This window comes from Alligator mississippiensis, chromosome 2, assembly GCF_030867095.1.
Source record: "Alligator mississippiensis isolate rAllMis1 chromosome 2, rAllMis1, whole genome shotgun sequence".
In the NCBI taxonomy this organism is placed as follows: Eukaryota; Metazoa; Chordata; order Crocodylia; family Alligatoridae; genus Alligator; species Alligator mississippiensis.
In genome coordinates, this window is record NC_081825.1 from 266,177,061 (window position 1) to 266,200,627 (window position 23,567).

The 23,567-nt window shown below is 40.8% G+C and overlaps 1 protein-coding gene across 4 annotated transcripts in view; it reads right to left on the reverse strand.

Annotated features, from left to right (window-relative positions):
* GTF2A1 (general transcription factor IIA subunit 1) overlaps positions 1-23,567 on the reverse strand; it is a 29,840-nt gene that overhangs the window by 4,712 nt on the left and 1,561 nt on the right. For 2 of the 4 annotated variants that reach the window (XM_059723148.1, XM_059723150.1), the window contains exons 2-8: positions 18,927-19,028; positions 15,156-15,363; positions 13,137-13,201; positions 8,509-8,584; positions 7,821-7,972; positions 5,899-6,219; positions 3,178-3,267 (exon numbers count right to left, since the gene is read on the reverse strand). In XM_059723148.1, coding sequence (XP_059579131.1) covers positions 3,178-3,267; positions 5,899-6,219; positions 7,821-7,972; positions 8,509-8,584; positions 13,137-13,201; positions 15,156-15,363; positions 18,927-19,028 — 1,014 coding nt within the window. The remainder of the gene's footprint in view (positions 1-3,177; positions 3,268-5,898; positions 6,220-7,820; positions 7,973-8,508; positions 8,585-13,136; positions 13,202-15,155; positions 15,364-18,926; positions 19,029-23,567) is intronic. The other 2 variants (XM_059723149.1, XM_019478867.2) reach the window with 1 other exon arrangement.

Consider the following 23,567-nt stretch of genomic DNA (forward strand, 5'->3'; position numbering starts at 1 on the left):
AGTTGGAAAGGAAAATGAAAATAAATTATCAGTAGCCATATAAGTTGATCTAATGGTCCCAAAATAAAAATTGTCCAGAACAAAGCATCATTGCATATCTAGCAGCATCTTCACCTTATTTTCCAACTGAGGGTGAACAGTCAAAGAAAGAGAGAGATACAAAGGAACTCTTTAACAACAGCAGGAACTGCAAAAACAAAAATAACCATTTTATGGAAGAAAGGGGGTTGGAAGAAGTCTGCACGTGACAGATTCCAGGGTGCTATGGGTGCTGGATCTGGCAGAGGAGGTGGGGGAGAGCAGGGAGGACTGCGAACTTGATTTGACCTGAAGACTGGTGTCACACCACTAATCCAGCCCAAGGGGCCAGACAGATTTGAAATCCTGCTTGTAGAGGAAGGGGCAAGACAGAGCCTGACTATACCCCAGTGAGGATGACACTCCCCTGAGAATGAAGAGTCTTGTTTTTTAGTCTTTGCTAGGACTGTGTACGCATTGTACGTAAGACAGCCCAATGGTTCAACAATAGCAATACTCCTAGCAGCAGGGACAAGAACACAGGCACCGTTTAGGAATTCAGCCACAAACACTGCTGACTTGGGGGGGCACTCAGACATTCCCAAAATACTGTTTTGTGCTCCCTCCCCAAATAAGAAGCAAAAGAGGACACTACAATTAAGATAATTATGTGGATTATAGCTAAAAGCTTAATGATCAAACTATGTATATTTTGGTTTAATTTGTTCACTGTGCACACAGAAAGAATGTGTCATTTTCATTAAAACGTGTTCTGTTTTCATTCCAGATAGCTGCCAAGAGTAAGATTACTTGGCAAACTACATATGCATAGTTAAAACTATTTGCATTTTAAAGTAAACTGTCACAACATATAGGTTTGTCATTATCCACTCAAAACAATACTCTCAAAGCAACTGATTTAGTACCTAAGATACTATTCCTAATTTGCAATATTTCCAACTGCCCCAAGTATTTTCTTCAACATTTCTCTCTTTAAATATTGAGAAATTCTGAAGAACTACCATCTATGACTCCTGGATTTTTTTCCACCCAAATTCTCACTCTGAAAGCGTAGAATTTTTAACTTTTTGCTATACAAAGATTCAAATGCTTATCTTGCCAAAGAAATCAACATTTTTTTCTTGAAAGATTTTATTAGTATGCTAGCCAATAAGCATTTATAAAGATGACAGCTACAGTGAAATATAGGGTTATCATACATCCGGGTTTTCCCCAGACATGTCCTTTCCCTGCCCTCGTGCCCGGTTTTTAAAGCACGAGCAAATGTCCAGGCTTTTGTACTTCCTCTGCTTTCCTAGGGATTAGCAGCTTGGGACTGGCTCTGTGCACAGGCCCAGCAAGCTCCCAGATAAGATGCACAGAGTGTGAATGCGCATGCATGTGCGTGTGCATGCATGGGCAGCAGGGCTGGAGGGCTTAGGAGTGAGGGGTAAAGGCAGGGCATGAGCATATATATCACTGCCCCTCTTCCCACACTCATATACCCCTCCCCCCACAGGTGTCTTTTTTTGATACTGGAAATATGGTAACCCTATATGACTGACTGCAGTATAGCAGGTATGATGCTTGTGGAACTAAGCTTGTTCAAGTAGTGATTTGCTTCTAGTGGAGTCAAATCCACCTCACCTTTGCTGAATTGAAGCTAAATATATGCATGCATTTCAGGGTTGAAGCTGTACCCAAGCGAGGGGAGTAGTGCTAAAGGAGACACTGACCTGAGAGAACAATGTTCACAAGATTAAGTATAGCAAGGCCCAAATCTATTCTGGTGCCTAATTCAATAAAAAAGGAGCTGGGCAGCTCAATTCCTTTGAGAACATCAGAAGATACAGAAACACTATGCAAGCAAACTATCTGTTTTCACTACTGCACATGCACTTAAAGCATGAGTTGGAGGGGGGGGTGGGGAGGGGAGGGAGTCCGATTTGTTTTTCATTCATTCAAATGCCTTTGTTATGGAGAGACCTAGACAACTTTTATCCTTTTTCTAATGTAATCAGTTCACTGTGGTCTTATTAACTCAGTCTTAAGCCAAACAAAGGAAGGAAATCTACAATAGTGAATACTTTTTGCCCCAATTGCTCAAGCTGAATAGAGTTCATGGGTCTGTTCTATTATACTTAGAAGGCTCTCTTTTTATTTTTGTCTCATCCTTGAGATCAGGGCTCTTAACAGAAGGTTGCTACTACATACGAGATTGAATGGCTCAGCAGAACTGAGCAAAACAGAGAAAGGCACCATACTGCCATTTCAAATCCAGGTTTATAGCAAGCAAAGTTCATTCTGTTAGCCACCCATGTAGAATGCTTTAAAGGGTCTCAGTGGATAGTTGTCCACATTTAGATCTATCCACATTTATCAAATATAACCACATTTAGTACTGACACTCATTAGTGGTTTCAGCAGGCATGCCAAAGGTTGTAAAGACACTTCATTCTCTTTGCCAAGCTGCCACAAACCCACCCTAAGGCTAGAATTATTTTGGGATTTACAGAGAGACATCTGTCCCAAGGATGGTTAGAGTAACCTCGTGTTTGGTCTAGTTCAAAAGCTGCATTCATTTGTCATTTTTATCACCATAGCCATTATGTTGCATTACATGCAGACAGCATAACGTAACTAAGGTTTTGGGTCACAGCTTAATCAAAAGTTACAGCCAGGCCTCTGCTTAAGAGCTGTCTGTCAAAGGAACAGAGGGAAGGTGACACTATTAAGGATCCTCTCTCACCATGGGGACCTCGAGCTGCAACTCCGGCCCCTTCCCCTCCACTTACCAGCTGAGTGCTGTCTGTGTGTTTGCCCCTTACTTTCAAGCCACAGCCAGCCCTGCAGCTGCCCCTCTCCTGACCCACAGTACCCTGTATCCTGCCAGGGTGTGCAAGGACCCTCTCCCCAGACTCCACCCCCCCCCCTCCAAATACTACCCCCTGCCCCAAACACACTTCAAAAATAGCATTTAATGTTTTATATGCTAGATCTCTTGATTTTTTAAAGAGTTTATCTTGTGACTATTGACACGGTGGGGTTGGCAATACTGTATATACATGACTTGAACAGGAATGAGGGAGGCTAGAGGGAAGAAGAAAAAGGGTGAAAAAGCAGAGAAAGATACTAATGCTATTGTTTAGAATACTTTACCTTATCGTACTGGCACACCACAACATTTTCTGTATCAAACAGCTCTTGTCCTTCCTCATCACTCACATCATCTTCACTGTTAAGGGGCTCCTGAAAAAGCAATTTGCAAATAAGTTTAAGACTAGTTAATCCCCAGTCATTAAGTTTACAGCTATTACCGCCATCTTCATTATATGCACAAAACTATGTTCTGGCTACATGCATGGGGACAGAACAAAAAACCAAGCTGCAAAGTTAGAGTCTCAAGAGTAGGTGCAGGTGTACCTGTAGCAGGACTCCACTGTGCCTGAGTGCATCCTTTAGGGATTCCACTTATGCCTTTAGCCATCCTAAGGTGGAATTTTAGTTTTCCCCACTTCTGAACTAGAATATCTAGTCTGCAGTATTTTATGAATCAGCCATTCTTATCCTGCAGTTGTCACTAAATGAAGGCACCTACAACTTTTCCTTTTTAGAAGCCTGTGCCCCAGTGATCAACACACAAGATAGGCTTCTTGGCCAGGTACAGACATTACACTTTTACAAGTATAAGTGATCAGATGCCTGTCTTTATCCAAAACAGAAGTTTGACAGACTGGTTTAAAAGTGGCATAACCTAGTCTAATATCTGTCCCCCCCATGAAAGGGCAAGCATGTTCTGTTTGCTACCATTTTGAACTATGCTGCTTACAGAAAACTGCATAATTTGGATCGATTCTGCCTCAGGCTTTTTGAATGCCTGTACCTAGCCCTTAAAACCAAAGTATCCAAAGAGTGGAGTTGCAATATTAGCCATGTAACACACTCACATATCACTAGATAAAGACACTAGTGCTAATTTTCATTTTCCAAACTAACTCTGGCATGTAGCAGCACAGCAGTGCCATGAACTTTCAGTTTGGCTTACAGGGCTTACTTCACATAGGTACTTTTTTTAGAACATGTTATACCAGCCTCCATTATGGAAGACTGGATATTTGTATCTAGTACTGGATTACTTTCCCTACGCAGTCTCTTCCAGTTCCTTCCCATAGGCATATTAATTGCTATTACCTTTACCAGAATGTTTGCCCAAGAAACAGAGTTTGATCCCCTCTGAGAACAGTCCAGAAGAGCAACAAATTCCTCTTTTGTGCAAAACAAACATTTTAAAAATAGTTTAATACATACTGAACAGCAGAAAAATCCTTCTCTCTAAATTCTAATATTATAAAAGCCTTAGTCTGTCTGTAACGTTTTATTTGCACTCTGATTGGTTGTTTCAGACGACCAATCAGTGCTCCAACAGCATTCCAAACAGGAGGTGGCAGAGCAGGGGGGCAAGGCCCTGCTCCCTGCAGGCAGCAGTGACACAGCGGTCTTACATGGGGCTGTATGCAGGGGGGGCACTTCATCCCTGCCCACCCCCCTGCTGCCCTATCATTCTTGAGGGGCAATTGGCTAGCATCCTTATATATTCCCTCCCTGTTGTCCTCATTAACTAGATTACTTGCAATGTTGTGCCAAGGCAAATCTGAATCCCTTACAGCAGTGATTCTTGATAATACTATGCCAGTTAATCTTTAAACAGATAAGGGAAAGATACACTGAAGCAGTGGTGCCCAACTTGCAACATGTATGCCACAAGCAGCACAAGCAATCTTCATGTGTAGCATGTGGAAGAGCCAGGAGGGAGCAGGCTAAACCATGGCAAGTAGGGCAGGAAACAAAAAGCCGAGTGGACAAGGGAAGAGAGTCTGGGTGGCACTCAAGGGTGTGGGGCTCAGTTTGTGGAATGCCTATCAAAAAAGTTGGCCCCCACTTCCTCCACTCTTTCAGGTTGTGCATTAGGAGCATCTTAACTGATAAAAACAGCTGGAACTAGCTCATTCAATTTATTAACAACTCAGGTGAACAGTTGAGGCTAAACTAACAAAATGCTGAGGAGACCCACCCTTCTGATGTTAGTTTCTTAATAATTCTCAGAAATTCCAGAAACTGACAGAGTACAACTGTTGTGTCAATATCCAAAAGGAACACAGGATAACATGGGCAAATGTACACTGGTCACCCTACAAATCAATCCAGCACAAAAAACAGCTGATAAGGAATTCAACTGATCAAGTAAAAGATGATTACTCAAATTAATGCAAGTTGACATGGATTTTCCAGAGAACAGGTCTTGTAAAAAAAACAAAAACAAAAACAACAAAAAAAAAAACACCTCGGTATCACTACTTGCTGAAAACAGAAATTTGGTCATAAAGGAAACTGCACAGATATAACAAGAATTCTGTAAGATGTTTGATACTAGACAATATTCCTATTAAAAACTGGACTCTACAACATCTCTAGAACATATAGTGAATATATTTAAGGACTGGTAAGCTGACTTCACAGAGTAGCTGTTAAGAGGGAATCATCCTTAAATGGGGCCATTCTAGTTGGGTTCCATAGAGATTGCTAAATCACTACTGACTAAGTTCACAGATACAAGATTGGTGGTATTGTGAATAAGTTAGGATAAGAGTTTTAAAGTTTGGTAGCCTGGGCCTAGTTAATAAAACCAAGAGCATGCATTCCTGTTCCTAAATGTGGAAGCTAGCTCCATCTGCAGTATGGAGGACTGTCTTCTGGAAAGTAGCTACTCTGGAAACTGTTTAGAAGTTCACAGTGAACAAACAAGTCGCTCAACATGAAACCCCTGTAGAACGCCGAGGTCAAAAAGGCGAAAACCTTAGTTACGTTATGCTGTCAGTTTACCTCTTCAACCTGGCCATCTTCACCTCCATCTTTTTCTTTGTCTTCTTCTTCATCATCATCATAATCTTCTTCCTCATCTTCTTCTTCTTCAGATGATGTGTCCCCAGCTCCATCAACTTGAAGCACAAGGGGTGCTTGGGGCTGTGCCTGTTGTTGCTGTGCCTGTGGCTGACCAGCTGCAGGAATCTGTGCTTGTGCTGGGGCAGGAGCTGCCACAGTGGTAGGTATGACCTGTGTTTTATTTCCTGTAAACAGGATTTGCTGAGGCTGAATGATCACTCCTGTCTGTTGAGAGATCCCTCCAGGGATAGGAGCCAAGACCTGACAAGAGATTCTAATGTAAGTAAATCATTGTGCATACTTGACAGCAGAATTGTTATAGCTGAGACTGACCAGGGAATAAAAGAAACAAGGACTGCCTATGCATGTGTTCTGATGCGTTTTAATTGGAATGCATTGGAGCAGACTCAATTAATCAAGTCTGCTCTGCGTTCTACTTAGAATGTTGCAGCATTACACCAATTAAGTCCCTGTGCATTTAAAAATGGCCGTCGGGCACTTATCTAAAAGTCATGGAATGCACACATTTTTAAACACGCAGGGGGGCTAATACATGTGACGTTGTGGCACTTTAATTAGAGCAGCTGTCCAGAAACTGCTCTAATTAAAATGCCCCCCCTTCCTCCCTCCTCCGAGCATGTGTATAAATAGCCAAGATTTGGAAGTAAAGTATTACAGTAGAAGCCAGGTCATTCATCCAAGTTCACAACCTGCTTATTCATGACAGGTTGACAAAACAAGGGCAAGCTGCTAAGTTATTTGCTGTTTTATTTCAAAAGGATGCCACATCTTCACTCAGAAGGACCTCATCATTGGTCTTTCACAGCTGATCAGGAGAAGCAACATGGTTAGCTGCCCTGATGGGCTATATTTACCCCTTGGCTACTTCATACATCCTCATGTTTTTAGGGGGCTAAGGAAACAAAGCCTGCAAAGAAGCTGGGTGCTACTGCATATATTGTATTACACCAGTGTATTGTTGGGAGAGATCAGAGAAGCATTCAGGCACAAAGCACTATAAGCGCAACCGCTTACAACTGAAACCTTAAGTCATACCATTTAGAGTAAAAGCACTTTTCCTTTGTGCTGTGTTTCTGATGGCCAAGCTAATCTTTTTTTTAACAAGGTAGTTCATCCTTCATTATTTACAGGATTTACTTTTTGCAACTGGCACAAATTGGGGCAAAAAAAATTATTACTTCATTGTCCTATTCTCATGCATTTGTGTAACTGCATTAGTTAAGCTGCAAGCACCTGGGGGGGGAACGTTTCAATTCAAATCATTTTAATTGATCTTATTAAAATACCTCATTTAAAAACTTATACCTGCCTAATATTTAGGCCAGTTCCCCTTTGATAAGGTGTTAGATTAGAACCCTGTTAACCTCAATTGTGCATTCTATCCTGTGGCAAATTTATATTTGACATACAAAAATAAAAAGTGCTTTAAAAAAAACAAACAAACAAACAAAAAAAACCACACCGACTGCTTAGTTATTTGCCACAAGGATTTATACTCAAGAGATTACATGCACAATTAATTTGGAAAGAAGGGACACATGAAACCAATGTAAAGCTCAGGAGGATGAAAACCAATGTTATTTGATACAAATGTTTAAGTTTTTTTTAATTGGTAACACTGGATACACAGTAGGTAGGAAGACCCTTCAGAGAAGCTGAATAAAATTTAACTCTTTACACTGAATTTCTTAAGATTCCCATTTCTTAATGCAGTACTTTCCAATTTTCAGAGTCAGTATTGGCATATTTGTAATGCATTTCAGACAGAAGAACACATACACCTGTTCTCAAAATGCAGACAACAAAGTACTGTAACAACTTACAGTTAGGAGCCAACTTACGCAAAAATGTCTTTTTACCTGTTGTATGACAGGTGCTTGTACACCACCAGGCTGCATCTGTGGTATAACCTGTTGCTGTAGAACCACTGGCTGCTGTGGCTGAATGATATACTGAGCTCCATTTGCAGTTCTAACTACCTGCAAGATCTGGCCTGCAATGAAAATATAATTATTCAAAATGTAAAAAATCTACATCTAAAAGTATATTATGCTTAGAAGCAGGTTTCCGGGAGAAAGAACTAAGGAAGAAAGTTCAATTTATTATTCCATGAATGAGAAGAAGTTGAGAATTTTAGAAGTTATTTTAACATTTAAACACACTGCTGCTTCAAAATGAAATCAAGGGGACAGTTCACAGCAAGGGTGGTCAACCTATGGCATGAGTGCCACAACTGGCACTGGCAGCCTCTGTGTGGCACACGACAGAAGAGAGGGGACAGGAAGCACAGCAGGAGATCACAGATGGAGCATAAAGCAAAGTAGGAGATTGGGCACAGGAAGGGGACCAGAATGGCACTTTGAGGGTGCAGGGCTAATTTGTGGCATGCCAGCCACACCTGGTCTACAACATCCAACCATGTCTGCAAGATATGAAGAAAATATTTTTTATAAGAAGTTCTACATGAAATAAAACAGCTTTGTAAATGAATTAACTTTTCCAAAATCCAATTACTGCTACAATAGTTACCTGAATTGGTAAGTATTTGCTGAACAGGAGTCACACCAGCAGGCAAAGCCAAAGTAGCTGCAGTAGCAGCAGCACTCTGAAACATTAGAAAATATGCCTTTAACTATCAATATTAACAACAATGCTTCATGTCACAAAATACTAATTGAAAACTAAAAGAACATATGATCACAAATAGGACACCTACCATAATTTCTACTGATGTTTACCAACATTTATTCATGAGTAAATATGTTATTAAAAGGGACACAATCAATAGCTAGCATATGCATGTTATACTACTGTGTAAGTACAATTTCATATTTATTAGCTTTTATTTTTCTCCCTTGATTCTGTATGTTACAAGAAAACATGATTCATTTGTCTGATAAAAGTTTAATTCAACTATGCTCTCCCTTCTGGTTGGCTGTTAAGTAGCAGAACATAATATTTTCTTGTAAAAATATATATATAAATCATAATGCCTTTATTAAAAAGAGTTATTAGAGTTTAAAATAACAAAACCAAAATAAGTAAAGAAGGATTTTCAAATGTCAAAGGCTATGGACAGAAATTACATATAAACCAGTGCAAGCGATCAGGAACTGCTTCAAAATCTACAACACAACAGAAGTTCAGCGCATATAAACCACTTTCAAGATGTCCGAAACTGGTTTAACATAAGCCTGGATGGATGCAATAACACACTTAATGGATCTAGGTTAAATTAGTTTATTGAGCTTCTGTCTCAGATCCCCTCCAGATTCAAGTTAACTCTCAGTCCCCTAGGATCCCAAGATGCTTTGCACCTCCCCTGCAAATACCCCCTCACAGGGTGGGCAGGCTAGCCTTAGTCCAAGCTGTCTGCTCCAGTGGAGCAGGGAGGTGTGCTCTAGCACCCCCCGGATTTTGGCCTGGGACACTGCAGGCATGTGGCTGCATTGCCAGAATCAGAGTGAATGTGTCTGTTCATTAGCTTATCAGTTGAAACTACGCAGCTTAGACTAACCTGCAAAGATTGAATCAGTTCAGCCTTGGGCTTTTTGACTGTCTGTACTTAGCCAAAAGCATATGGGCATGCAAACTTCACTTCTGTACTGAAGGATGCACCACCTTCAGAAAAAATTATAAAAGTGTCCTCTTTTATATGTAATGTCTTACATTAGCTTAATAAAAATATGGTATGAAAGAGCATGGCATTAGGAGTCTGCAGCCCACACTTTGAGAATGACTGACTAACCTCTCCGGATATGTTATCAGAATACAAAAGAAAAAAGAATCAAAGCTTAGAGTTGATTGCTGAAGAACTTGTGGAAGAATCCTAATACTGTACTCAAGTTACTACAGGGAGGTTTAGAAATCAAAGAACTTGCTAAAATAGTGGCCATGAAGTACAGATGCATCATCATACACAAACAAGACAGGTATTTATTATAAGGTTCAATTTTACTTTAGAGGTCCACTGTATAACAAAGAAGCCACATGTGGGCATACATCTTTGATGTATATACATACTTGGATCCTTTTAGTTTAAACTGTCAAACAAATGCTGAAAAATATCTTAAAGTAATCTAAAAATTAAATTAACACCCAAATTGTGTGTTAATTAACACTTTCTCGTGTCCTTGTGACAAGGTATTTAGCAGAATATGCAGAGTCAATGGAATTTAACATGACCACGCTGTGAGTGCTTCTGCTATGACCTTGAACTCTCAATATCTGGGCTTCCAGCCATTTGCCCCAGTCTCCGTGCCACTGAAGCAGGGTACTTGAATTGTATTAAGGCTTGAGCAAGGAGAAACAGTCAGTTAGAGAGACAGGGTGAACAGCTCAGCTGTCTATAAAGAAACATGGCCTGTCTAATGCATTATACACAGACAGACAGGGGAGTGTTTGAGGATAGACAGACCTGCAGAAAAATGGACAGTGTGGGTAGACAAACTGCTAGACAGCCAGATAGATAGGCAAGACAGATGGGAAGGTGTGTGGAGGGTCTGGAATGGGTGGGTAAATGGGAAGCAGCGTGGAAACAAGCAGCGGACACTAGATCAAGATAAGCTACCGGAAGGCCCCAGGAGCTGCTTCCCCCAGACAGGACAGATGAAGCTAAAGGATTGGAGCGTCAGGATAAGCAGCTCCAGTATGGACCTTGGGTGACACCACAGTTCCCTGCTGTCCTGCTCACCACCAACTTACACCTCATGCTGAATGGTGGCCCCTATGGGTCTGAGCTGTTGGCTGATGCATTATACTAGGGAGCTGATATTTTCTTCCATAAGTTGGGCAAGGGCACCCTCATGTGGGGCACTGGGAACAAGTGTCAGAGAGGCAGAGACATCAGGGCTTGGAGAACTGATCCATCATATAAACTACTGACACAATGGCTGTGGGGGGGCCTTAGCCTTACCAATCCTCTTAAGCTTTGAGTGTTCTCCTTTGCTTTCAAATTAGAGGCCAATAATACAGGACCAGGGACATATGCCCCCTCTCTTTGAGTTTGCCCTAGTGAATGCTTTGTGCTATTCACAGAAGATTTAAAATTGCCATCTAGGCTTTACTGTCATGGCCTGCCAGTGTGTTGGACCTCTGTGATTCTCTTCAGAGGTTTTGTTTGTTTTTTTTAAGTGGACTTTCACTTCGCTTCCAGGCAATAGGGCTGGTGTCCCTTCTGGCCTCAGTCCTTGCATTTGTTACCTCCCTGCACTTCTGTATTTGAGATGAGATCCTTGCCATCGCAAGATGTCAGCTTCTGTGCTGCAATAGACAAGAAACCCAACCACTAAATGAGATGGTGGGCTTTTTCCTTTAGAGGTCCTTACTCACTGGAAATTAGCCTGAAATGACTCACCAACTTGTGAAGAGTTTAAAGAAAGAGCTGGGGGGTGGCGATTGGGTGGGATGGTATGTGCAAAACAGCTTAAAAACCTCTGCTAACTTCCTGCCCCTGGGGCAGGGGGCTGGACTCCATCTTCCGAGGTCCCTTCTAGTCCCAAGGTCTATGAAATCTATAAGAGCCTTCCTGGATTTAAACTGAGTCTAGACCCAAAATAAGTTCTTGTATTATATTCCAACATAAGTATTTCAGAAGGAAGGAAGAAAGGAATCAGAATCATTCCATACATAGGCTGACTGTCAGAATAGATCAAATGCAGTCAAACTGAAGCTTTGCATGGCTTTTAAGTTCTACTAGACTAAATTTGTTTTGAGTTTAAGCAGAACATTTGTAGTAGTATGTGAAGTGCTTCAGGTTGCTGTTGTACTTTCATGTCAATTTACAAACTTGCAAATAAAGAAAGAGAGGAAAGGATTTAAAACTTAATTATTGTATAAAACAGGGCGTTTTTTGTGTTTGTCTTGTTTTTAAGAAATCTTATCTCCCCCTACTGGCAGACTGATGCAATTGTTCCTTAGACTCTCCCAAATAGTGATAGTTGAAGCAAGCTACAGCTTTTCCCACCATCCCTTTGTCCTCCTTACTAAAGGACAGCTCACGTTTTTCTTTGCTTTTACAGTTACTAAACTATGTCTGATAACTTGAGTCTCTCTGACAGATTGTTTCTTAAAAATAAGTTTCTGAATCTAGTGTTTCTTTTACACACTAGCTAGTACAGATTTTAAGCACTAGCTGTACAGATTCTGTGCTGTCCTTTACAGTAAGCACGTCAACTTTTACTGAAGGGGAGTATATGCTTTGACAGCCATTTATATTCCGTGAGGTATGACTGGACAGGAAGAGCTAGGGAAAAAAATTCAACACACAGGAGGAGGGGCATGGAAATAATCTCTGCTTTCATCCATTGTTTTTTTTACAAGGAAAATAAAGCAGCGATCAGCAGCCTCCAGTTGATCATACTGCTTAGTCAAATGGAACTAAGATCTTTAAGAGAAGATTAGCAATCCATCAGGTGATGGGCTAGTGACCAACTACTAATTTGATTAATAATTCAGTTCTCTTTACTGTGCTTTTGTATATACAATGAGGGTGTCCAGATCACTGATTGATGTTCTCTAGTACACCATTTTAGACTGAACTAAGTTCAATTTACATAAATTGTGATCTGGTTATCTTGGGCTACAGAATTATACACCAGACTTAATGTCAAGCAATGGGAACAATATTAATCGTAAATAATGTGTAAATGGTTAGATTGTAGATAGTACAATAGTAGATTACTTTTTATGGAGTCAAAACAAATGATGATCAGAAAAGTTGATTCAAACTCCTACAGAGTAAATTATTATGACCTTAAGATTTACACTGTTTCAGAATGACCTTCCTGCATCTAGTAAATACAACAGAAGATTTGTACTATGTTAACAAAGGGACTGTCTGTATGTGAAAAGGTCAACACCATACAGATTTGCACCAGTATTAGTCTGACCCCAAACCAGTCTTAGTCTAACCTATATTTACAGCAGAGGATCAAGCTAAACCCCAGATCTGTTGACAAAATAAGCCATGGATAAATAGCTTGCGCCATCAGCAAAGCAGTACAACTCAGACAGCATTCAGCTGTGCAGTATCTCTCAGTTGGTTTGGTTTTTTTTTTTTCCATTTCAGATGACTCATACCAGATTTTAATCTCTACCATTTAATCAGACCATCTTACATAACACTAGCCTACTCAAGGTTTACTTTAGATTCTTACCATCCCTGATGCATTCATGTGCTGTATCAGCTTGGAATCTGGCACAATAACCTGCTGCTGAGGTGCTAGAAACAAAACAAAAACCACAAAGTGTCAATGCAACGCAAATTGGATAGATTCAATTCTGAAACATGGTCATAAGAAGGACAAACAAGAAGCAGTCAGAAGTACTGTCGTGCTATCTACCCTTTACCATGAAATGCTTGCTAGACATATACAGCTATGTATGGTCTGACTGTCAAAGTGACCTGTCAGAAGTCCTGAAAGGAGAGGAGAGATGGCTATCCAAATTAGATCCAGACTGTATTCAGTGATTTCCTTAAGCTTCCCTGCTCTGACACTTACTTCTTTAGGGAACTGGAGGGCATACCCATTACCCAACATTTTCTAAACAGAAGTCATTCATCTGTGATTACTGGTGATTTCTAGGATTTTAGGTTAAGACTAAAAAAAAAAAAAGAAATGTTTAACAAGGCAGTGATCACAATGTCCTTAAGTGGAATTGTAACTATCCAATCTGGTCTTGTTCCCAGGAGGACTATGGTAATCAAGTAGACTTAGCATTTTTCTACAAGGTTTAAAGAGATAGAGATCCCTTCTATTAATGGACAATATAATATGAAATGGATATACCAATGTTTTGCCCAGATGCATGGATTTGCTTATACTTTGGGTTGTGACTGCTTTAGAGCAGAGACGCTGTCTTCTGTATTCATACATACCTAGTACAATGATGCATAACTAGGAATTTCCACAATACAGAGAACACTAATTTTGCTAAAAATCATAACTTTAATACAGCACACTGTAGACTCTGCCGCATTTCATGAAGAAAGTTTTAGGCTGTGTTTATGCAAAGGGTATAAATATTTGCTCCACCCAACTTAACGCTGGATCATATTAGTTTTAAAAATCTTAAGGTAAAATCTAATGCATGGATTATTTACATGATACTATCAAATTTGGCACTATCTTATATCAAAACACACACCTATACACGTACAACTAGCTGGGCTTACAAGCTAACCAGTGCATTTTTAGCACAGAATTTTAATATGGAAGTCGTGTCTTGCTCTTAAGAGACTGTATATAAAAAAAAAATACAGTCTACAACACCCCACTCATTTCCAGAGACCTGATGTTTTATACAATTTTTAGAATAGTTCTAGTTGATCATTAGAACAAATCTGTCTCCTTACTGAACTGTCTCTCAAATGCACATACAACAGCAAATCTCAATCAGCATGCTGCAGCACTGTTAGGTGTGCCAATACCTACAAAATAAACCCAAAGTTTTCAAATACAAATCCATAGGATTAAAAACATCCTGACATGTGGTTGGGGGGGGGAAAGGGGGGGTACAAGAGAAGAATTGCTTTCTCTGTAGTTAAAAAAAGACTGAAAGCTAAGAGCTGGCATCTTCTGAGGGATGTCTTGAGTTTAATGAAGTTGAGAATCATTGATATACAGTACTGTTCCAGTTGGGGGACTGACCCACAACTTTTATTTTCAGGTTCAGTTTTAAGAAAAACAGCTTTTTCTGCAAATACATATCCAGGTTTCTGAAGAGGTAAAGGCAAAAATAAGACTTCATGCAATAACAGCAACACTGTTTGGCACTGGATTAGGTCAGCTCTGTGCAAAAAAAAAAAAAAAAAAAAAAAAAAAAAAAATTGTTTTAAATGCAATTTTTAAGCTTTTTTCTGATAAAAAGGCTTGAGTGATAATTAGAACAATATGGTATAGGCAGCTTGCTTGTAACAGTAGGATTGCGAATGCCACTGGGATTTACATCATCGTAACAGAAGACAAAAAAAAAAAAAAAAAAAGTCACTGCTTTGAAAAAATATCCATGTGAGACTTGGCAAACAATACAAGAAAGAAAAGGGAATATACCAAAAACTTCATCTACAGAGACAGAAGTAAGCTTCAAAGACTTTATCCTCCCCTAGATTTAGTTTCTCCTATTAAAACTGTTTTAACTAGAGTCTTTCAGACACATTAGTATTTCAGTCTAACCTTGCTGGGATGCAGGAATAAGGACTTGTTGTGGCTGGGATTGCTGTTGCAGTGTCTGCTGTGGTTGTGGTTGGGGATGATGGTGGTGGTGGTGGTGATGCTGCTGCTGCTGCTGCTGTTGCTGCTGCTGAACCTGCAACAAAAGCTGCTGTTCTTCTGAATGAAACCCATCTACAGCCTTGGACTGCATCAGCTTGTTCTCCCACAGCTGGTTTGAGAAAAAAAAGTGCAACACATGGGTGTAATTTTCACTTTGCTAAATGAAAACTTTGCTAAATTTATGTAGTTAAATTCAGTCCATGTTTATCCCTTATATTAAAAACTTTGCCACTGAACCTTTATGCATACATAAGGTAGAGATATGCCCTTCTCTAGGGCAAATTAATAAAAAGAATGAAAGGAATAAGTTATGGGAATTAAAATGTCAGTTTAACTTTGAGAATACCTTCTCTGCCCTGTGTGAAAGCAAGAAAGCAGAGATAAAGTGGAGGCTTCACTTCTAGGTAAAATGACTTTATTTGGTTTTCCCCATGCACTTCCATTCTTTTGTTTTCCTCTCATCCAGAACAGATCTTCACAGTAACACTGCTTTAACCCGTTTTTCTAGAATTTCTGAAGACCTAAAGCCTCAAGGAAGAGGATTCATCTGGTAAGCCTTCACCAGAAGCCCTCAACAGAACAAAGAATAATGGCTATGTAGAAGCATTTATAGGCTTTCCCTCCACACAGTATCCACATTCTTGATATCAGGGCCTTTTTGATACTTTAACTTTTGACCGCAGCTAACAAGCCTCCAAGCACAATACTTTCAGAAAAAATGCTGTGGCTGCTACTCGCCTATATAAAAGCATAGGCTGCTAGATAATCTATTCTTTATAGCAGCCTACAAGAAACCAGGAATCTTCATCTCAAGTCTCAACTATAGCTCCCTTCTTTTATAATCTTTCCAGAGCCTGGTTCTCTCGTCTCTTCTCCCAATCAATCTTTTTCTATCCTTTTTTCTGCAGTTAAAACCCACTTTAATGTGGTTAACACACAAGCAAAATCCTTTTCTTCCAACCCGTCTTCTCTCTCCCCTATCAAACAAAGGACCTATTTCACGGGACAACAGTCTCCTTCTGTCTGCAACATTCAGGTCTTTTTTTAAAAGGTAATAGAATTCAGGATTCACCCCACACCCTCAATCCTGTATTCAAGTGTAAACCCCAGGCACTCAGGCCACCCCAAGTTCTTCCCCCACCTCCCTTAATCTACTAAGGAAAACTGATTTGTACTAGGGCTATGCAAAGCTTCAGGTGCCGATTCGATTCAGAGATTTGGCCCGATTCGACGGCCGAATCTCTGAATCCGAATTGCATCAGGGGACCAGTTAAAAGGTCTGAATTGATTTGAAGCTCCCTGAATCAATTTGGAAAAGATTCGGAGAGCTTCAGCAATTCGGGCAGTCCCTGCTAGCTGCAGCATGGAGCTGGATCCAGACTCCATGCTGGGAAGTAGGGGTTGGGGAAGGGGAGGGAGGACCCCTGCTAGACTCCATCCCCTGCCTGCTCCCTCAGACCTGCTGAGTGCTCCCCAACCCCTGCCCACTCTCCCAGGCCCCTCCATGGCTGCCCTGCCTGCCCCAGCTCCTAATTGTTTAAAAACAATTTTAAAAAGCTCCTACACACAGTTGTTTAAAAAAAAAAAAAAAGCTGTGTGGGGGGCTGTGCCACAAGCCCCCCCCCCCCCCACACACACCCAATGGCTGCCCAACCCCTGCCCAGCTGCCTTGCCCACCCACTTTCCCACCCCCCCACATGCCCTAGCTTCCAGCCCACTGTCCCAGCCTCCCAAAAACCAAACCAACTGAAAAAAAAACAAAAACAAAAATTCCCAGGCTCACTGGTTGCTGCAGCGGCCTCAGGGCTTCTGGGGCCTTGTGAAAGAATGCCCCCGACGCAGCATGGGGCAGTGGGGATTGCCCCTTGCCTGGCAGCAGCCAGTAAGTGAGGGCTCCCCCCACAAAGACCTGGAAGCTGGGGCGGGGCAGGCAATGGGGCCTGTGTGATTCAGAGATTCAGCCGATTCGGCAGCAGCCGAATCTCCGAATTAGACTGGGCTGATTCGATTCAGGACAGTGATTCAAGTCACCAAATCAAATCACTGTTCCCCAAAAATCAGCCAAATCCGAAGTGAATACTAGTCGCTTCACACAGGCCTAGTTCATACCCTTCCCCCTACCTTTTTTTTTTCTCCTTCTCTCTCCCAGGGCATGCCTTGTTTCTAGAGGTGCATTGATACATTAGTCCAATATTGGACCAGCACAGATACAGAAATTTTTGTTTATATTGGAAATTGGCCTGATACGGCCAATAATATATCCAATAAACAACCGTGCGTGTATGCAGCTGGAGCACGTAGGCAGCGAGCAGCAGAGCCAGCAGCATGGAGAGCTGCCTGCAGCTGGTAAGTCTGGTGTGGTGGGAAGGAGGAGGGGCATGGGGGCACAGATCAAGGCCCCCGCAGCAAGGAAAGGTGTGTGGTTGCCTAGCTGGGGCTGGGGCCAGGGCACAGCTCATTTTGGTGGGGGTTTGTGCGGGAAGGGAGGGGCAACTCCCACCACTGCACGTGGTTCTTTTGGTGCTCATCTGGCGACTCCGGCCACTGCTCCCACCACTTGCCCAGGAGGGCATGTGGGGGGGGGGGGGGGGGCCTGTGCCCCCATATCTGCATAGGGCAGGGCGGGGGCAAGGGACATGCCTCCTCCCCCCCACACACCCTCCCAGACAGGTGGCAGAAGCAGTAGTGGAAGCCACCAGACAAGTCACACGTAGCAGTGGGAGCTGGCCCCCACACCCACCCCAGCCCACTGCTGCAGCCCAACTGGCAGATCCAGGGGCTGCCCCCCCGAAATGAGTAGTCTGCAGCTCTGTCCCGCAGCCCTCCCCATCCCAGCCAACCAGTGCCTGCTCCATTCCCTCCATCCCTGCAGGGGCCTTGAGCTGCCCCCTACCCTCCACCACACCAGACTTACCAGCTGGATGCAGCTCTTCAAGCTGAAGAGCTGCATACCCGAAATTGGATCGGTTGATATGCCTCCTTAAAAAAGCAAAACAACAAAATCGGCTATCTGTATCTGTCCCCAAAATCTCTAAATTGGTGCACCCCTACTTGTGTCCTGCTCATTCTTCCCTGAAGAGGAAGACCACAACCCAAGCGACCTCCATCCTAGGAGTTCTAATTCCTAGGACACAATCCACACCCTATTTCAGACCATCTCCTACTAAATCCTTAGCATATGAAGACATGTTCAGCGAAGCTTATTCTACACCAGGTCAGAAAATGGAATATTTCTGCAAATCCAAAGTCATAAGACCTACAAGTGATGAGCAATTTATGATGAAAATTCTTGGCTTACTAGACAGAAAAAAATATTCTTTACCTTCAAGAGAAAACTTTATTTCTTAAGTAGATGCATAAAGCTTCCCTTTAAAAGAAGGTTTGATAAATATTTTGAATCTGCATGTAGCCAACACATGAAACGTTCATCATTTGCTGTATATCAACTTGTATCATGTCTGAAGCAAAACACATCATTAAGATAAATGGTGTTTACAGAGAATCTGTTTACAAAGATATACTACTATCTGTAGTTACAACTCTGCTCAAATCTAACGATGAATGCAGTGCTTAGGATCATGAAAATTCACCTTTATAATAAGAAACAGTAAGCACTACCAAATTGTTAGTGTGTTACAAGCAACAAATACCCTAAAACAAACCAAAACTTACTGTTTTGAGTTCCACAAGGACTTGTTCATCCACTCCTTCATCCAGAAAAACTTCTCTGACATCATTAATGACATCTTCAATTACAGACCTATACAGTTTAGGCTTAAAAAAAAGAAAAAAAAAAGGGGGGGTGTTCTTGTTCAGTGAAAAATGAATATTCTAGTATTGAAACAGTGGAACAGATTTTCATTTAAAAAAAAAAAAACAACACACGCAACAAAACCCCCAAAATCCTCTGACATGATGTTTTCTAGAAAGCAATATATAATACTGAGAACCTAGGAGATAATACCGGAGAAGAGGTAATCAAAGAGCAATAAGTAAGGGCATACCCAAACTTTTACATTTTCAAATACAAAAGAAGGGGCTTCAGGTTTCTATTTTTGCAATTCATTTTTGTTATAAACACACACACACACACACACACACACACACACACACACACAAAATGTATGGATGTATAACATAATGAGCTTTATAAAATTCTTAGAAAAGTTAAATGGACATTTTTATGACATGTTTACCATGTCATAGTTCCATGTCAATTAAGTCAGCCAGCCTTAAGTAGGATTAACTAGCATATATTACTTTAAAAAAAAAAAAAGAAAAATCATATAAATAGGATTTAATTTCTATGCATTAATTAAACTAACATTACGTATTACAATAAAAGCTTGATAGGTCTGAGCTATGTTATTGTACAGACCTCTCTTCGGAGCCCATTGTCTTTAATGGGATTTTGTATGGGTTCAAGTAACTGCTCTAGCTAAGCTTGGGGCTGAATTGGAGGCTTTAGCATAACAAAGTTTAGTAATATGCACTAGTATTATCAAAGGAAAAAAAAAGTGCTCAGAACTCAGGAAATAGGATGCAGAGTCTGACTTCTCTAGATCCCCAGTTCAAATACAGCTAGGACAGCTGTCACTCAAAGTCATCTCTGCCTTCAGTGACCTGTGTTAAAACGAACAGTTGATCATAGTATATTTCCTGGCAGATGGTGCAAAAAGTCATCCCAACAAATACCCTTCCTAGTAGTCCCATCAGAAAGGTCAAAACCCGAGAGGCAGCAGAGCTCTTTTCTCCTTCATGTTATCAGGGGTTCAAGGTTGATGCATAGTGACAGAGTAATATAACAGGCTCCATACTATTATTGTATCAACTATACTTATGTGGATGAAGACAAGGTACCAGACTCTGGGGATTACAAACTGACACCTTTAAGGAATGCTAAATATACTCAAAATAAGTGAAGTTCCTTTAGGTTTAGGTATTTCTGTTTTTTCCAACATAAGGCTTTTGGGTGCCGTACTTCAAGGATGTCGATAGACTCGAGAGGGTCCAGAGGAGGGCCACTTGTATGGTCAGGGGCTTACCGGACGAGCTCTATGAGGAGAGACTGAGGGACCTGGACCTCTTGAGCCTCCACAAGAGAAGACTGAGAGGTGATCTTGTAGTTGCCTACAAATTCATTAGGGGGACACAGCAAGGGATTGGAGATGCTCTGTTCACTAGGGTGCCTCTTGGGGTAACAAGGAACAATGGTCACAAAATGACAGAGAGCAGATTTAGGCTGGACATCAGGAAAAATGTCTTCACGGTAAGGGTGGCCAAAATTTGGAAGGGGCTTCCAAGGGAGGTGGTGCTCTCCCCTACCTTGGAGGTCTTTAAGAAAAGGCTAGACAGGCGTCTGGCTGGGGTCATCTGACCCCAGCACTCTTTCCTGCCTAGGCAGGGGGTCAGACTTGATGATCTGTTGAGGTCCCTTCCAACCCTAGCATCTACGAACCTATGAAAAAGGACCTCCAGAGAGGGAATCAGTAGTAACCAAGAAGACCCTTTTCCTTACATCCTGAATTACTGAAGTGTCTTCTTAAGAAGAGATCCTAGCTGACCAATATTCAGTTATTAAAATTCTAACAGTGGCTCTCAACCTTTTCAGGATTAAATCACCCTTTGCAGAACGCCAGCTCCTATATTTCACTCAATTCTGTACCACAGAAGACTTGCTGATGTTTTTCTATTACAAAGAGCTCAGAAAGACCACAACAAGTCAAAATATTTGGATACTATGAATTCCAATTTGAAATCTGTGGTTTTATCTTGTGAATCATGTTTGCGCAACTAACAGTGATAATGTTATGTGATCTCACAGCACCTATGAAAAGATATCATGGCACCCTGGTTGAGAGCCACTGTTCTAATAAAACAAGAACAAAGGTTCCTTTGTAAAGTGAATATACTGAATTGCAAGCTGAAAGCTAACAAGCTACATAGTATATACATATGAACTAGTTCCGGAGCAAAGGAGCCATTGATATTTTTATTTCATAACTGAGGCTGTAGTAATTTAAAGCTAACCAAAAATACTACCCTGTTTGGGTCTGGTCACTAAAGGTACTACTCACATGCCTCAAATTAAATGTGTGCATAATCATTTGCAGGCCTGGGGTCCAAATTATCTGATTTAAAATGAGTAGCTAGTCTTATCAAAGAATGCAAGTTCTTCAGAAATTAAAGTATTAGGTGAATTAATTACATGATTACAAAAGTTGCATTTTAACACCACTGCTCTATCATGTTTGATCTGTTTATGATGAGAAGTTTTTTTTCTTTATGAAGAGTCAGCTATTACTTTTCCCTTCTGTATTAATCACAAGCTGCCCAGTACATGTGTTCTTAAATATGCAGGTTATTCAGAAAGAATGGTATGGGCTGTTTATGTTGTACATAAGGGGAAAGTCACTATCCCCTTTAACTGTCCTCTCCAAGGACAGCAATGACTTGTTGAACAGTTGTGGGAGAAGTTAAAACACATCACAAGATGCTGTTTTCCAATACCATTTAGCCTATGCAAATCCAAAGAACAGGGTATAAAGGATAGCTTCAATGTATAATCTTTACAAAGAAGCAAAGCAGGCAAACTTAATTTGTGTCCCTCACTCCATGTAAAAATTAGCAAGTATAATACCAACAGGTTATTCAAACTTCAGTTTAGGTATACCAAGCCCCCAGATTTAAGTGACAAACATTCCTTCCATATACTCCTTGCTCGCTTTGAAGCCAATTTTGAGAGAAGTATTATTGAACAGACCTGAACCAGGTTTTCCTATTTGATCATGAAAATTCAGTAGAAAGAGTTCTAGTCAAAAAGTAATAGAAATGTAACTTCTGAAATCTGTTCCCTCCCCACAGTTCTTTCCCTCTCCATTTCAAATACTGTAAGTAAAGACCATCTGTTCCTCTCTCTCATCCTCTTCTCTGCACGTACATTAGGCCTAATTCTAGCTATTAATGGCACAAGCATTCTCAAGAGATGCACTGAACTGCACAAGCTGACTAGTATGTATAAAACTGGTTTTAAGGACCAAATGAGTGCAAACCGTTTTTTCCCTCTGAATTTAACACCTTTTTTCCAAGACTGTTTTTGCATAGCAGTTTGCCAAAGCAACCAGCCACACCAGGGCAGTTCCATTATTACTACTGCTACAGGAATAATTACACATTAACTTCTAGATTGTGAAGTCACACACCATCTGACAAAGCTTCAGGGAAATCAAGGCAATAAAGAAAAACTCTCTACAGAAATTTACAAGACGCCAGTTAAAATTATCATGGTTTCACCCATTCTGAATGAATAAAGTACTTGCCTTGTAAAAGGTACATCAATAGCGAACCTAAGCTGTTCATAAGTGAATGTATCACAGTCAAATTAGATCTGCAGGTGTTTGGCAAGCTCTGTTCCAAGCACTGACTATAGCTTGTCTGTCTTGATCTAATGAGACTTACAATTTTCTTATTTCCTTATTTGTGCATGGTTATATAACCATATATTTATACAAAACGTTTGTTAACTGGTGCTCCCTCTGCTGAGCATAGAAAAAACTGACCATCTCTCCCTCCCTCTGCACTTACAGCAGTTCATTTGAATATGGTGTGCTACATGAGCTCAAATATTTCAGAATCCAAAGAATGCACACCAAGTCATTTTAAGTACTGCAAGCCATTTTGAGATTACATTTCTTAAATTCCTTTTTTTTTAAAAGGATACCCCCCAAAAAAAATCTGTATGCAGCTACTCTTACAAACAACCCCTCAGATTCCTGTAACTGAAAGACATAGTTGTATTGATTTTGTGCATCTGACTGCAAGCCAACTAGTTTTCAAGCTATCCTACCTCCTTTAAAACAAACTGGCTATAACAACTTGCTACAGAGTCCTTGCTTATTTATGCAAGCCAAAAATGAAAATACATCATTTGGCTCATAACGAGCAAGAAAACTGACTGATGATGATTTAACGACACCAAAGCATTAAGAGGCTTTTTGAAGTAATTTAGAACAGAAGTCCAGCTTATGAACTGGCTATGTTCTTTAACTTGGTTTTGTTCAAAATATCATTATGATGTTAAAAGGTGCAGCTCTATTATTGGCTATAGATCTGCACTCTAAAAGATAACATTACCGACTGAATAACCATCACCAACAAACCACCTCTCAGCTGAAAAACGAAACCGAGCCATTCACCTCCCACCAACCGGCAGGGTGACCTGAATCACACATTACGGAGCTTTATTTTCTAACAGGACTTTTCTTAGGATAGACCTGTACCAAGCGATGGAGACAGCTGCCCAGCTTTGCACAG